We start from the raw sequence: 17,070 nt of genomic DNA on the forward strand, positions 1-17,070 counted from the left end.
CATTTGAACCATCTAGGTATGAGTGTAAATGTTTCCTTCTGTGTAAAGTTTTTGAATAGCAGATTTTTTATGCTTTGATAAAATGTTTCCTACCATGCTTACTCAAATATTTGCTCTGTATGTAACATAGCACAGATATTCACTATCTATGAGCTAGAATTAACTAAAAACTGAAAAAAGAACAGACAAAACTCAGCAAAGATTAAAAAGTTACTTTCAAAATCTAAGGATCACATTGAGGAATTTAAGGATTATCTGTAGCTTCCACATATGCATACAGTACTTCAAATAAAAAAATCATTAACTGCTGTTCAAGTTGCCCCACCTTCTGTAATGTGCACAGAATGCATTTATCAGTAATTTACTTACTGTGATCCGCTCCTTAGGTTGCTTAGCAACAGAAAATTTCTGGTCTATAATGTAAGCACCCTCAACATTTCCAGGAACTAGACAAAAGGAATACTAGCATTAGAACATTGGACTATACAGCAGAAAGATTTCCATTTTGAATAAGATACAAGTCGAGATGTGCATGAAAGCAAAATGAATTTAATATTATCACCATCATATTGAATGGGAAGCAACATAATGAAGTACAAAATTATCCAAACTAACAAATAGATAAAGCTCCAAAGGGAGTAAACCTTAGTACATAAATGTTTTATTATTTTAAAAGTAAAGCTAATATACGTTTGAAAAAAACACAAATGGAAAACAAATGCTTCATGTAATGCAAGTTATTCCTGAATACCTCTCAACAAGAGAAATAATGTGAATGGATATCATGATGCAGGCTGCAACACTTTCCCCACTATCACACAGCAATCTAAACAAACTCCCACAAATAATTACACCACCACTTCAAGTTCAAGACCACTGCACTTGCAAGCTTGTGCATGACAAGCATGTGTGATCATGACAGCTATAAGAAAAATGAAACAAAAAGCACCATATATCGCCTAATGGCTCAAAAGAAAATGCAGGAAAAAGCCAGTCCAGCAATGAATTAAAGTCCATGTTTGCCAGCCACATTGCAGTGTTTACACAATCACCTGTCTGCTTCCTTTTAGTACAAGGGACGTGAGCTGGTCTATGATATCTTACAGCTGGTTTTAATATGATTTTCCTGGAGGGAGACCGGGTCTGAATCTCTGTTTTTTTAGCAAGTTCAGACTTCTTATACACTGTTAGAAAGGAAAGATAAGAGCAAATATGAGGACAGGAATAAAGTGCCAATCATGTGGAATGTTCAACATCCACTTTTCTTTAAAGGAAACAATAGAACAATTCAGGAATTTAGATATTGCTACTTCCTGTTATTGTTTATTCTCTAACAGCCAAATTCTTAGAAAACATAACATTGTTACATGGGCACAATACAAACACCTCACATCACAAAAATGGAAGAAGTGAAAATAAAAATTGCTTCCATTGTATGAACCTTTTCTTTTCTTTTTGTCTTCTTTGGAGAGTACATTGACATCTTTTTTGATTATTTTTCTCTCTGGCGTTGAAGCTCTGTTTTTTGCAGTTTTTAACACTTTCCCTTTCCTATGTTTATCCAAAGACGGGCTGCTGAATTCCTTCTCTGGTTTCTCCTGTTTTGTGACAGCAGCGGGTTGTGTTACTATGATACTCTCTTCATCTGCAGAATTAAAGTGCAAGAAATCACTTTAAATGGGAACAGGATATTACGAGGGAGAAGATAATAACATAAACTGAATTCATGTTACTTTTAAAAATTACAGGATACACTTTAAATGGCATAATTAAATTATATATAATAAAGAGAATTTACTATCTTGTGATGGATGATAGCTAGTAAGGCTTTACAGGCACCTTGTGTATCCATCCAGTAGCTGTCAGTGTCCATTACCGATTCATCAATACTCTCATCTTCTTTCAAGTCTGTTGGGATCTGTATCTTCTCTGGGATAAGCACAATTTCAGCAGTCTGTACAGGAGGCTTATGAATTTGTTCTTCTGTTAAATGGGTTTGTTCACTGCATGTAAAAACATCATCAGTATCGTCGCCATCAGCTACGGCAAATCTCACACTGTGGCCCACGTCCTCTCCTCTTTCTAATGTGGTTTGAACAACTGTAATAATATCATCTTCTACTGTAACAACAGATTCCACAATTCCCCTCTCTTCAGTTCGTTCCACAGGAATAATATTTTCAGATACTTCATAGTCAGCAGGGTCCATTTGCAAAACTATTTCTGGCACTGTAACCTCAATCAACAAATTAGCCTTATTTTCTTCATTGCTAGATTTCTCAGCTAAAGTCGAATCTTGTAGAGGAGCAGAGATACCATAATCAGACGACTCTGCTTTTGAAACTTCTCTCACAGTAACTTCACTAGGTGTGGTCCTAGTTTCATCCTCTGTGATTTTCTCAGGCTGAGCAACTGCAGGTTCAACAACATCACCGGACAAAGTGGGTTCAGTTTCCAGTTCCGCGGTTCTCTCGGCTTGAATGACTTCTTGTGCAGGGACAGGCTTCTTCACTATTTTGTGATCATCATGCACAACTTCCAAATCATCCTTGTGTGTGCTAATGACAGCGGGCAAACCAGGCTCTGTGTCATCCTCTCTAATTTTAACAGTTGGAGCCAATTCAGGTGGAGATCCAATTTTCTCAGACATTTGATCGACTTTTTCTGTTTTTCCACCTACATCAACGGCATTAATATCGCTTGGCAGATTAGGCTTAGAGGCATCGAACATAACTTTCTCAGGTGAAGTGGTTTTTTGTACAGGGTCAGGTTGCTCAGGTGTTTTGTGATCAACAGTGTCATTTTTCACACACACTTCAGTTAAGGTAGCCTCACTATGTGAAATGGCCTTACTTTCCACAAATTCCTGAGGTTCAGCTGTTTCTTGAATGAAAGCATCTCCTTCAGTCTCTTTATACTGAACAGTTTCTGGTCCAGAAAGCTCAGAGGGCAAACCAGGCTTATGGCCATCTTCAAAGACATTGACAGATTGAACAATTTCTTCAAGGGAAGCAGTTTTCTCACAAAATATGTGATCTGCCTCCATTTCTATGTCAACATCCAGCACAGTATCCTGCCTGGGCAAAATAGGTCTTGGTTTATCTTCAAATACTTTCTTAGTTTGAGCTGGGTCCTGTACAGAAATACTTTTCCCAAACCTTAATGACTCCATTTCTAAAACAGTTACGGTAACTCTGTTGGACATGCTTTTGGTCTCATTATCCAAAGTTTTCTTAGGCTGAGCTGTTTCTTGAACAGGAACATCCTTCTTAGGCAGCTTTTGATCCATGGACTCTAGCTTCACAGATGCTTCTGGTTCTGTAAACTCTGTTGGTAAATAATCCAGAGATTTATTTAGAGAAGTGTCTTCTGCAGTTTTGGAAGTATCAATAGCTTTATGTTGATCAAGTTCTTTTATTTCAGGGATATCAGATAAACAAACAGGTTCAGGTTCTGTTTTAGCAAGCTGGACTGGAATATCTATTGAAATTGATTCTTCATTCTTAACTTCTGATTTCCCTTCCAAAGTGGGCATTAATTTTAACTCACTATCTTCAGACAGGGTGGCAATCCTAAAATGTGAATCCTCTTTATGCTTATTTGCATCTATTTGCCTCCTAATACTTTCCTCATCAATAGTTTGAGAAGCTGTGCGGATTTTGTGGAGGAAAATGCTTCCATCTTCCAAAGGACTTTTGACCTCCTCAGGAGTAGGTAAGGGAGCAGAGTATTCAAACACACAATAGCCCATTTCCTCTGGCTGGCCAACATTTTTAATGATTAACTTGATGCTTTCACTTAAAGCCTCTGAGCCAGAAGCGGATTCTGCAGGCATAGATGCTCTTCGGCCCATCTCAGTTTCACTGCCGTCAAAGCTCAGCCTGCTTCTACTAACTCCTAAATCCAACATTTCAGGCAAGTCAGGAACCACAACACTGTCATTTTTGTAATCATGCTTCAAAGTATGGGAGAAAGCATACTGCTGGTCTAAACACACGTTTTCATTTGCTGACTTCTCTTCATATGTGGAAACACTTTTGTTTTTATCCACTTCAACGGGAAAACAAATCTGCTTCTCCTCGGCAGGTGTCGGGGCAGGAAAAATGTCTGCTGCCTCATCCAAGCTTATTCCCCTGGTACAGGCAAGAATGTCGGATGCCAGTGGTGACAAAGATTCTGGGGGACCTTCGCTCTCTGCTTCCACATCAAGTGATATTGAATCTAAAAAGGTTGTTGGGAGATTCAGCACTAGCTTCTGTAGTCCTTCAGATACATTCACATCACCGCTTGCATCGGGTTGTTGAGAAATTTCCGTCTCTTCACGGTTTTGAGGAGCAGGAAAAGTAAGCTCATTTTCTGCAGTGGGCTTAGTCTGGTCATCAACAGGGAGAGGTGAGTGTGCAAATGTGCTGTACTGAATTCTTTCTGCCGGAATATTATTTTCAGCTCTGTTCTCATCTACTTTTGCTTTATCACTTAGGGCCTCAGAGCTCTGCTGTACTTCATGAGGTAGTCTTGAACTGCTTTCCTCTGTAATGGTCATTTCATAATAACCATCTTCAGGCTGCTTGGTCATTTTTACCCCATCATCTTTTGAAACAAATGTTTCAAAATACTTAGATATTTCTGGCTGATCCATCACTGTCCCATCTTTTAAACTCACTTTAGCAGCATCAGGCTTTTTGCTTTGTGCTATTGGATTAATGGAATTTACAGTAATATTCTCAGAAGCAACATCTGAATCATTGGGTGGGGGCACCAGTGGCTCAGACTTCTTTTCTTTGGAAATTACCTGTTGAGTGCTTTCTTCTTCAATTTTTGTGGATGTATCATGAATCTTCTCTCCACTTTGCTCAATAGTACATGGGTCTAATTTAATCATCTCAAGCACTGAACCATTACTTAAACTGTCAGCTACATCACCTGTGCCAGGATGTGTGCTATAGGCTGCAATTTGATTAGCTTCTTCCACACAGGATTGAGCAGATGTAACATCAGTTAATTGCCAGACTTCGACTTTTTGATCAGCTTTATCCATTTCCTTAATTGGAAGATTGGCGGTTAACTGCTCAGGCACATGTTTAGAAGATTCAGTTGGCAATAATTCTATTGCACTGGAAATTTTCTCTTCAACTGATGGTTTCCCCTTTGAATCCTCTATGTTTTCTGCACTTCTTATGGAGTTATATTCAACACATTCTGATCTATCTTCTGGCATTGAAAAGACATCCCCTATATGTTCGACCAGTTTTATTGTATCTGGCATTTCTTTCCTTTTAGCTTCTGAAGTTATACCATCATCTCTAACTGCACTATCAGCCTCTTTATGTGTTTGTTCTACATGCAATTCCTCAGGCATTCCTAGCTTTTCCTGAGGAACCTGCTGATCCTCTTTAGTGGTATAAACAGTAGTTGCAATGATATCTGTTGGTATTTTTTGCTGAGGCAACGCATCTTTGCCTTCAGTAACAGCAAATGGCTCTTCTCGGGAAGCTGCTGCACTCTCCTTGTCAGTTACTACATTTGCAGAAATGTCTTTTTCTTTCAAACAACCACCAGCTTCTATAATTTCTGCACTGGATGTTTTAGATAAATCCTTGACATTAGGACTGGGTGAAAGTAATTTACTTTCATCTAAATCTGATTTGCTGGATGTTATTTCCGGTGAAATGGGCAGCGGTTTTATTGTTTCATCTGTTATCTGGACAGAGCTTGGTTGGACTTGGGTGACGACGTTCTCTGCTGCCACCACAGAAGTGCACTCATCTTCATAGGTGCTGAATTGCAATGATCTTTCATAATGGCTAGTTAGAGTCTCAATTCTAGATGCAACCAACTCTTCTGGAGATGGTTCATTCTTGACAGATGGAGCTAGAGGTTGAGTTTGCAAAATAGTAGTTGGAAATGAATTCTTTATCTCGGAGATTTCCACTGGTGTTCCTCTGAGAGCTTCATTGTCTTTACCCAATGTGGAAGAAGGCAACAAGTCAGAGATTTGTTGTTCAGTACGCTCAACAGTCTTATCTTTCAACTCTCCCAATGATACTTCATGCAACGTTGGTCTTCCCCCACTAGCAACAGAGGATTCTCCACCTGTTGACAGCTTGTCCATCTTCGTGGCTGAAAGCAAATCTAAAGTAGTTTGGTTGCATGCATAGAATTAATTCAATGATTTGCAAAGCAATCCATATATCTTCCCCTGCTTAAAAGGCATATGTGTGGAATAGAGTTTCATTGTACAAATTTGCTGAGATCTATAGCGGAATATTTAGGGCTGATGAAGAGTTTTGTTATATTGTTGGATCTCAATTGTATTTAACACCTAAACTGTGACTGATTCTCAGAACTGCAGATATAAAGGAATCTAACATGAAACTATATTCTATGAGTGCATTAATGTTGTACTATCTCTGAAAAGGTTGTACAAAATAAACTTGGCATTTTCCAAAACATGAATTTATTTATTTATTTACACTATAGTTTGTCAAAGCTTCCAAGGATATTCTATGATTTACTCAAAGAAAATATATTATTTGGTATTTTTATCTTTCCCCCTGCATTTTTACAGAAATTGACCTAATATACTGTACTATATGCAATTAAGTTCTGCTTATTATTTTCTCATTTGTCTTCTATTTCTTCATTCTAGACTGTCACACTTACTATTCTAGTTACCCCTAAGTTTGACTAAATTCACTTCATGGTCTTTGTGATCATCTGCTTCCCTCTGTATGCACAATATATGTCTAACTCCAATTTCACTTTGGGTGTTTTATAATTTCTGTTTCCCCACGCGTTGAAGCTGTGAATGTAGACTCATCATGCTGATTCTTGATGGATTAAGTTATTTGATCCCTCCATGAAAATATAGAATATGTGGTGTGGGATGTAAATTGGGGTATGTGGGGTTAAAGGGAGGAGGAATGGGACATGAACAAGATATGGGGAGTGGGGTGGTGTGGGGGTGGTATTTGACGTATCTCTTCCTTATGGTGAGTAACCTTCATATTTGCATCTTCATGGAAGCTGGGATAAGAGGGGAGAGTTGGGATTTGGAGTCTATGTGATATTGGGAGGCATATATTGCTGTGATTGTCTATTACTGTATTAATGGACACAATATTGTGTACGTGCATTGCATGGTGAGCTTTTGACAAAATCATGTCAAAACCTGTGTATTTGAATTGAAAATTAATTTCACACACACACCATTTTACTTGCCCAACACTGAAAACTGAAAGAGATGATAGCATTTGCCACAGCCTGAATAAAACAATAAATGCAAGATGTCAGCACTGAAATATGAACAAGACAGTCTATTTTAAAATAACCCCTGATGTACATCGAAAATACAAAAATGCAACTTAATCACTGAAAAGCCTAATAACCAGAAAGCAGGTGAATCAGCTTTAAAATAATGTGATAACCTATCGGCAATGTAACTGGCAAACATTTAGGCAATGGAAAGCCTCATGCGCAATTAAAAAAAAATCAACTCAATTGCCAAGCATGAAAACAAAATAACTTGAGCGTCAACAACAGTGGTGGGAAATTATTGTTGCTCCCATAGCCAGCATCAGATCAGCCAAAGCACTTTAAGCACCATTAAGCTATCCTTCAAGCAACAACTACCAACAATAAACAGAAGCTTGTTAATAAGAAGATTCTCAAAAGGCATTTGTCATTATCTGGAAGTCAACAGGAAGACACACCTTCACGAGAAGGTGGCATTTCTTCCATGGACCCAATCTCTCTATGAGTCATGCCCTTTCCATTGGGAATTTCAGCTGGTACATTGTCTTCACTTGATGATGTGACTTCCACACATTTGGTTTCCCAGGGTAAGCCCACAGCTTCTGCTTGCACTAAGTGCTCAGCAGACCAAGGCTCCTGAACATGCTCTTGCTCATGAGCTACAGCTGGTTCCTCTTCATCAGACGTTGGACTCTCAACAACTTCTACTCAAAGGAAGAAGTGGACATGTCAGGACAACAGACAACACAGATGTAATAATGTAACAGGTTTAATGGGACACTTTCAGCTCTGCTTTGCATAAATTAAGCACAAGGTTAGAATTGATAGTGCTGGCATGGTCTCCCTACAAACATTTCAAAGGCTATTCATTGGTATGAATTCTGAGGTAAGCTTGAAGTGAGTACTTAAATTTATATATATTACTAAAACAGTTACAGGTCAAAACCTTCACTTGAGTTTCATAAGTCAGAGTCTCAGAGAAGAGATATAGACCCTTTGGCCCAACTCATTCATCTTTCCTATATTTGACCCATATCCCTCTAAACCAGGAGTTCCCAACCTGCGGCCTATGACCTTTGGATTCATAGCATAAAAAAGGTTGGGAACCCCTGTTCTAAACCTTTCCTACCTGTGTTTCTGTCCAAATGTCTTTTAAAACATTGTAATTGTACCAGTCTCTATCACTTCCCCGGCAACTCATAATAATATGATGACCAGCAATATACGTAATATTCCAAATATGGTCTCACTAACTTCCTACACAGCAGTAACATGATGTCCCAATTTTGTACTCAGTACCCTGATTGAAAGTAAGTGTACAAAAATCCTTCTTCATCACTTTGGCTGCTTGTATAATTACTTTCAGAGAACTATACACTTGTACCCATTGGTCTCTCCATTCTACAGAATGCCACAGGATCCTGTCATTTACTATGTTAGTCCTGTACAAGTCCTGCCCTGGTTTAACTTTCCAAAATGCACCACTTCACATTTGTATAAGTTAAATTCCACCCGCCATTCCTTTGTCTACTTTACCAGTTGATTCAGTACCCGTTGAAACCTGAGATAAACTTCCTCATTGCCCACCTGACGAAATCCACAAATCCACATTCTCATCTAAATCATTCATTTCTAGAGTATCTGGCACTAACACAGGCAGCACACAATTATTCACAGACCAACAATCTGAAAATAAGCCTCCACTAACACCCTCTGATTCCTTCCACCAAGCCAACTCTATACCTAACTGATCACACCCTTGGGACCCTCTACCTATGACATTTTGCCAAAAGCCTTGGTGAAGTCCATGTATACATTGTCTACCCTCTGACCTCATCAATACTCTTGGATAGCATTTTCCACACACAAAGTCATATTGACTCTCCCTACTCCATGCATTTCCAAATGCAGCTAAGATACTGTTCCTCAAAATCCCTTCCAGCAACTTACCTATCACTGATGTTAGTCCCCTAGCTTGTTCTTGGAGCCCTTCTTAATGCAAGGTTCCCCCCAAGGGAGATACAAAAATCTCTTTTCTCCTTGTCTTCTTCCATCTATCACACATGCACCTGTCTCCTAACTCCAGCCTCTCAGCATCTTGGCTCTTTTTGTTCATCATTCTTCACCCCTCTTTGGTTTACCTGTCACTGGTGTCGCACTCCTGTCTCTCCTCTTTACACCATTGATCTTCCCTGCCCACTCTCAGTCCTGATGCAGGTTCTCAACCTGAAACATTGACAATTCCCTCCTACTCGCCCCACTAGATGTTTCTTGACCCATTGTGTTTCTCCAGCAGTCTGGATTTTGCTCCAGATTCCTGTACCAAGTCCTCGTTTCAAATATTTTCTGTAAAATCTAGAACATATTTATAAACTATTACAGTTTTTGGCACAGATTTTTAATGTAAGCTTCAATGTGACATAGCATGAAATACACAATTTTTATAAAAGATATTAATGAATTTGACCTTGATAACTTCAGTTAACATTAATTACGGTAGTCAAGTGAAAACAAAATGCTGAAGTACATTGCAAGCTGATTACCATTTTCAGAAGAAGGACGGGGAACCCTTGAAAGAACACTTGAACAGTATAAGTACTCTGATTAGATGATGGGCAGTTTTGGAATCTAATTAGGCAAATTTACATTTCCTGTAAACTATTTTCTTATTTCACAAGGACAAAGAAGTTTCAAAGAATGATGGGGTCCTCCAATGTTGGTCCTGGATAGTAACTATTCAAACTATATATCAATGAAAACCAGGCTGAAGCACAGTGCATCAAGGAAGATGCGGTGACACAAAATGGTGAAGGTGCCTCACTTTGCTATCATCATTTTGAAAAACATTCTAACCAATCCCATTTTTTATAATATTGTCTTGTTTTGTAAGGGAAGATAGAAGTAATAAGAAGATTTTGGCACCTGTGTGTGTTGCTGTAGATTCTGACCTAAATAGATGATACACTGTTTTGAGAAATAATTTGTCAATACTTACAAAAGAGCAAGAAGGGAGACAAGTTCTTTATATGCAATGAGATTTTTTAAAAGCCAGCAACACACTGGAAGTAAAAGACTAAGTTTATTCAGCAGTAATTTTGAAAAGGGAATGTGATTTTAAGAGCAAAATTGTAGGATTATGAAGAAAGAGGTGGGGAATAGATCCAAGTGAACTAGCACTAGATAAAAAGTCCAAAGGTTTCTTTGTGGGTTATAAGATTATGTGGTTTAATGACTACACTTCCATAAAAAATTAATTTTGCAATGCATATTAATTTAAATTTGTGTCAATGGTTGAGAATAATTAAATACAACTTTTGATCACAATCTAACTTATCCAGGGATATCATTTGGTTCTTAAACTTGGCATTTCTGCCAATTGATCTACTCCTAATTAAGTTATTGATGTGAAATTCAATAAAATGATTAATTTTCATTGAACAAAAAGGGGTCCAATTCTAAATTTTTATCAAATGATTACAGTATTGATAGATAATGGGCAAGCTTCTAATGCTATTTGGTGATTTTGCAGACTTTTTGTACTTAGAGTAGGATAAAATAATAAGAGATCATGCTTCACACAACTGGAGAAAAGATTTTGTATATTGCAGTAACCAAGTTATCATCCCATCATCAATGGTACCAAATTATGAATATGATACATGTATCTAGATTTGTAAACAATTAGTCAACTTTCATAAATGGAAACTGTATCTCAAAATGCACATGAAAATTCCCCAGTATGCTAGTGCATAGGAGCAAAATCTCTCCTGTAACCAAGCTGACAAGTGTCCAGAGTATAAAGTAGTACACAGGGCCTTATAGAGGTTACAGTTATCTTGCTACATGCCTGAAACAAGCAATGATTTGTGACTGTGAGTTAGGTTACTTTAAATGATGACTTGTTTTGTGCAAATAGACCAGAACTAAATGAGGGAAATCTGGAAAGTCATTGGGGTCCTGAAAGTATGATTTTTGTAAGCAAGGACACATCTGTATCTTCAGATTTACTAATGTACTTTTTTTTATCTTATTAAAGTGTATCACATTTGTATAAAAACTGTGATGATGGATTTGCAACTGCAGCAAATCGTTTTAATAGCACTGCTTTTCACCATCAAAAGATCATAAACATACATTCAAAAAGGAATTTCCCATTTCATAATGATTTAGTACACAGTTGACAGTTTAGTACATAGTATGCAGAAAGTTCAACGCTGCAAATACAGTAGTGTCATGGGCCAAGAGCTGAAAGTGTTTCAGTGATTTGCATCATTACTGAAGTGAATGTAAAACAGGCATGCCAGAAGTGAAAGCTATGTGGAGTGAGCACTCATAGATTTAGTACAGTAACAGGTGAAAGACATTGTGAATAAAAACAAAAAAAAATGTGAAGTGCACTGAATTAATAATTCAAGCACTGTTTTACCCAATGTAGGAAGTCCCAAAAATTCAAACCATACGTGGAATTTTATTAATAGCCATGTTGCTTTTGACCTAATGAGGCTTGAAATGCACAACACTTTCTCAGGCATAAGCAAGGTAAGATGCAAAATCCTGCATCACTTATGTTTCTTATTTAAATAGTTTAAATTATGGTAATTGTTTGATACTTTTAAAAAACTTTTTTATTTTCCCACTAAGATAAGGGATATCACACTGTTTAGACAATTGGAATTATTTCCACCCGATGGTAACAATTTTGATACAATAACATACTGATACCTTTAACAACTTCCAAAAAGTGTCTGTGGTGTGAAATGACTGCAAGTGCTTTACCTAGGCATCATCAGAGTATGATGTATATCAAACCACAGCACAGAGGATATAGGTTAAAGAGGATCCTGAGAAGAGGCAGAAAGGCTTTGGGGGGGGAAACTGAAATTAAAAATCTGGCAACTCAAAACATGAGCAAAAGGATGAATAAAAGATCAGAAATGAAAATACCTATAAAGGCTGCAAGAAATCGATTAGCAGTGGGGACGATGAAAGGATATGAAAAAAAAAGATGATAGTGTTTATAATCAACTGATTATTTAACCTGGAGCTAACATTAGTCATGGGTGGATAGAATTTGTGAAATGTTAGAATACAGGTAACAGAATTTTGAATGGTTGCCACAATACAGAAGTTGGAAACAGAGGCTAGCTAGGTGTGCATCTGCATCTTTTGAATAACAGTTTGAGCAACAGTTACATTGAGGTGTTACAAAGATAGCAACAGACATCTTAGTGATTGCACAGATATGTGAAACAAAGCTCAAAGTCAAAACATGACACCAAAATTGCAATCAAACTGGTTGCAGTTCAGGAGGCTTCTCAGGAAATGAAGACTTGATGCTGAGGAAAGAGATTTTAACAATGGGATCCAAAGACAATTGGCCCATTTTCATAATTGTTCTGTGAAATTTATGGTCATCCAATGCTAAATATTAGAAAACTTAGAGATTTAAAAAAATGTTAGAAGGTAATGAGATGGAGCTCATAAGGACAGCATGCAAATAAAAACGGTAGCTGTGCTTTCGAATGATACTGCTGAGGATTGCTTTGAGATGAGAAGCAATTCCGTAACAGGTAAATGTACGAGCAATATATGGGGATTGGTCATGGTGTTGCCTGAGGATTAATCGGTTGCTCCTTAGTAATTCTCATCTTTGGTTCATTCCTTCATGCATAACATTTTTTAAGTACACGAGATTTTGCAAAACCTGCATATATCAATTATGTGGGCAAAAGCATTTTTCTGAAAAATTCAATTTGTCCATTTACTTACAGTTAGCAAATTTACAGAAATTAAGATACAATAACAATATTTTGCAAAAATATATATATATATTCTTTTAAATAGTGATTTGCAGCTTTTACAAAGTGGACATCTTGGTTTATTTTAAATAGATAACCTCTACTTTGCCTTGATGTTTAGACTGAGGTTTGCTGCTTCTGAACTCACCAGCTAGGGATGGTTCTACCAATTATAATAACTGGTAGAGTAAAATAGGAGGTAATGACTGATCAAGTACTTAACTAGAAGCCTTCACAACTTTACTTTTCACATTAACAAGATGCCACCTGATAAGATAAAAACCTTGATGTACATTTAGTTATACACCTATTTCAGATTTTACACATTAAACTTTGTAGGAAAAAAATCTAGATTTCTTTATGTGCAAAATGTGAATTTCTTTCTAGTGCAATTCTATAAATATCTACAAAACAGTTTATGTTCTTATACCACAACTTTCATATTTACAGATCTTTTCCAACTGCTTTCAGGAAAACTAGTAATTTTGTCTTTAGATATTATCTTACATTTGCACAAGGGACTTCACTTCCATGTGGGTAAAACAACTGGACTGATGAATGCATGCAAGACAGAACAATGGAAAGAGGGGAATAAGATACAAGGAACCATGCTCGGTTCACCTTTGTCCTGACTACACAACTCATCTGCCTGTAGTACTGTGGCACTGGGGAGTGCACAAGCGACAGCCCATTGGGAACTGAATAAAGGATGCTCATAGTACTCCTCATCAGAATTGTAAGGCTCTTCATCATGAGCAGAAACAGAAATGGAAGGGGCTAGGAGCTTGTGCTTCTCCTGAGTGGTAGAAGGCTGATAGCTTGAGCACCCTTGGAGAGGTTTTTGCTTAACCTCAATCACTAAATGTATAAATAGACACAGTGATAATTTGACAAACAGACACATGTACAAAGCAAAAGAAAAATTCAGCTACTCAGTGTGATGAAACTGGCCTGGAAGCACATAGTGTCTCAAAATAAATATACTAGTTCTGCTGCCCACACTGTATAGTTATTAGAAAATAAATAATTAATTTTTTTTAGAGAAATACTGAACTCACTAGAACCCATATTTACATGATATTCATTCTCTGTATTGTCTTAGTAAGGTGCAATGTTTTAGTTTCAATTAGACACAATTTATTTCTATTTTGTCTAACAAATATTTTGTCCCTGTTTTTACATTCATCTGATTACCCTGTGAAAATACCAAAATCTTTTTGAGTACATATACGCAGAGTCAAATATGGACCTGCTGACATTGCTGTTGATGATAATCTGTCCTTAGACTGGTGTACACTGATTTGTACAGTGAAATCAGATGATACTGATGATATAATAGGAATTTTAACTAGTTCAAGATTATTCTCACTATGACCAAATCTCTCTTTATTGTACTGGGTTAATTTTTTTTTTGATTCATCTAGGGATCATGGACTTCGCTAACAATGGCCGCACTTGCCCATCCCTAATTGCTGCTGAAATCAGGTGGCAATTAACAATCAGTCATAGCAGAGAGTCCAAATGCACATAAGGATAGAAATGGATGCCTGATTTCCTTTCCTTAATCGGACAAGAATTTATAAAAATATTGTACTTACACTTCTACAGGTACTGAGATTAGTTTTGTTTTTAAATTCTAAATATATTTAGCACTTGAATTGAGGGCAGCACGTTTGTGTAGCGGTTAATGTACTACGACAATGCCAGCAACACAGGTTCAATTCCTACTCAATGCTGTCTGTAAGGAGTTTGTACATTCTCCCTGTGACAGTGTGGATTTCCTCCGGGTGCTCTGGTTTCCTCTCATTTTCCAAAATAGAAGGGGTTAGTAGATTAATTGGTCACATGGATTGGCAGCATTGGCCTAGAAGGGACTGAATTGTGCCATACTGCGAAATAAAATAAAATTTTAAAAGTTCCTCAGCTCTCACAGTGGAATTTACAGTCATTTCTTCAGCTCAATGGTCTTGAAATCTGAATAATAATTTAGAAATAACCACCATGATTTTAGTGGTTAACTCAGTCTAAGAATGGCTAGTAAACACTCCTACCATAAAAAATTGAATATTAATTAATTGTGAGAATGTGACTGGTTTCCATCAATTGTTGCAGGATGGTAAGATCCTTAAACAGACAGTAGACAGCAGCTCACATCAGAAGAGAAGGCACTTCATATCTTTATGTGCATTGCTTTTCTCAAGGACAGGTGCAAGAGCCAATTCAGACAAATTTAGAACTTCAATTACTAGCAAAATGGTACATTCAGATCGAGTAGTTTCTAGAACAATCTGGACATAAAGATATGGGACTTGCTGGAACCTAGGAGCAATGACATTGTGACCGGGGTCAGATTGAAAGAACATGGATGCATGTGTTAAGGACCAGCACCTGAAATTTTAATTTGCCAGTTTTCTCCACACATGCTGATAAGCTGCTGATTCGTTCAAGCCTTTAGCCACTTTTGTTTCAGAAGTAACCCTCCTGTGCAAGTGCACTAATTGTCACAGAACTCCATTGTAATTGCTGACTTCCCATTTTCAATGGTGAATGGATCTAACAGCACGGTTGACAAATGCAAAAATCAGACACAGACACTCCAACTGTTCTGCCATTTTTACCAATCCCAGTTTACATTAAACAATCAATTTTCCAGTAAAGAAGTGGAAATCTGCAGAATGAAGATACAACAAAAGAAATCATCTGGATTTCTGGACTGGAAATAGCTTTAAACAGACTGGAAATAATTTGTATTTTATCTTCCTTTCCCCTACCACTAACTAAGAACAAAAGTTGCAACGTGCACAACTGCCACTTCACCTGATTAAACATTCCCTATAATGCAACTGGAATCACTGAACAAATCTAAAAAAAAACTAAAGAATCTGCATTATACTTTATAATTTCTGTATTTTAAATGTGTTTTGATAAAATGTCACTTAGGCCTTAAATGAAAACCAGTATATGTAGGTCAGACAGCTTTGAAAATAATTGTTAGAACTGAAGTATCATTCTGTTTTGTACGTGCCATAATTTACAATTACTGCATGGCCAGTTTCATCCACTGTTGTTCAAGCACCCACAATCTATTCAGTCTTCACACAACATCCAAACACTTCATGAAGACAAGGAAGCATTGAAAACAGTTCAGTAATTAAACAAAGGCACATATTTCTTCTAATCAACAATTTATACACATTCACCCCCACTAATATTTGTTTATGAAGAATAGTTATGAATTTCAACAGAGATAAAGAAAACTATTTTCATACCTTTCTCAGCTGCAGCAAAACGTTCTGATGCTGGAGATGGTGGTGGGGAAGGCGGCAAATTGGTTAAATCTTCAACTACACGTTAAAACAAAACAAAATGTAATGCAACAATTCAGTAGAAACTCAGTAACACAATAATCCAAAATATACTATTTCTGTTATTTCTCATGAAGGAATTTGGCTAAAACAAATGTGAAGGGAGGTTTCAAATCACTCAAACCTGCTGATGCTTTTGCTGGCTAGAGGGATGGACTAATACTGCTAATATTTTCCTGTTTTACTTGGTAGGGCTTAATCAGTGATCATTAGGACTGATGTCCCAGGACAGAAGGCTGATTTACAAAGCAGATTTGTGAGTGAAATATTGAAGATGAAGGAAGACAATGGTGACTCTTTATGATCAAGTGGCTGCTTGATGAGAGCTAAACCTGTAGACATGGGTGGATCCCAAGGCTGATTGGGAAACCAATCTAATGCCCCCTTCCAGCAACTAAACTTGTTATAATCAACCTACTCCACGAGGATGGTTGCAGCAATGAGTAGCTTAAGAGGAGTACAGGGGATTCAGAACACCATCAGGGTGACAGTGAAGGACCTCAGTGAGGGGAAACCCTTTACCAGTGATCTCTTCAACAAGAAGGTCTCTGCTAAAGTGCTGCGTTCATGATCAGGACATCCACTGCCTCCAGGACGTCCCAAATAATGGGAATTTGACATTACTTTCAAGTATCCAGTGAGATGGCAGGATG

The 17,070-nt window shown here is 37.4% G+C and overlaps 1 protein-coding gene across 10 annotated transcripts in view; it reads right to left on the reverse strand.

Moving 5' to 3' along the window:
* The window catches only part of LOC134348443 (microtubule-associated protein 2-like), a 314,301-nt gene that overhangs the window by 24,863 nt on the left and 272,368 nt on the right, over positions 1-17,070 (reverse strand). For all 10 annotated transcript variants that reach the window (XM_063051841.1, XM_063051842.1, XM_063051835.1 and 7 more), the window contains 5 exons: positions 16,322-16,396; positions 1,840-6,120; positions 1,442-1,645; positions 1,053-1,184; positions 370-446 (listed from right to left, as the gene is read on the reverse strand). In XM_063051841.1, the coding sequence (XP_062907911.1) occupies positions 370-446; positions 1,053-1,184; positions 1,442-1,645; positions 1,840-6,120; positions 16,322-16,396 (4,769 nt within the window). The remainder of the gene's footprint in view (positions 1-369; positions 447-1,052; positions 1,185-1,441; positions 1,646-1,839; positions 6,121-16,321; positions 16,397-17,070) is intronic.

The sequence above is a fragment of the Mobula hypostoma genome, chromosome 6 (genome assembly GCF_963921235.1).
Source record: "Mobula hypostoma chromosome 6, sMobHyp1.1, whole genome shotgun sequence".
Taxonomy (NCBI): Eukaryota; Metazoa; Chordata; class Chondrichthyes; order Myliobatiformes; family Myliobatidae; genus Mobula; species Mobula hypostoma.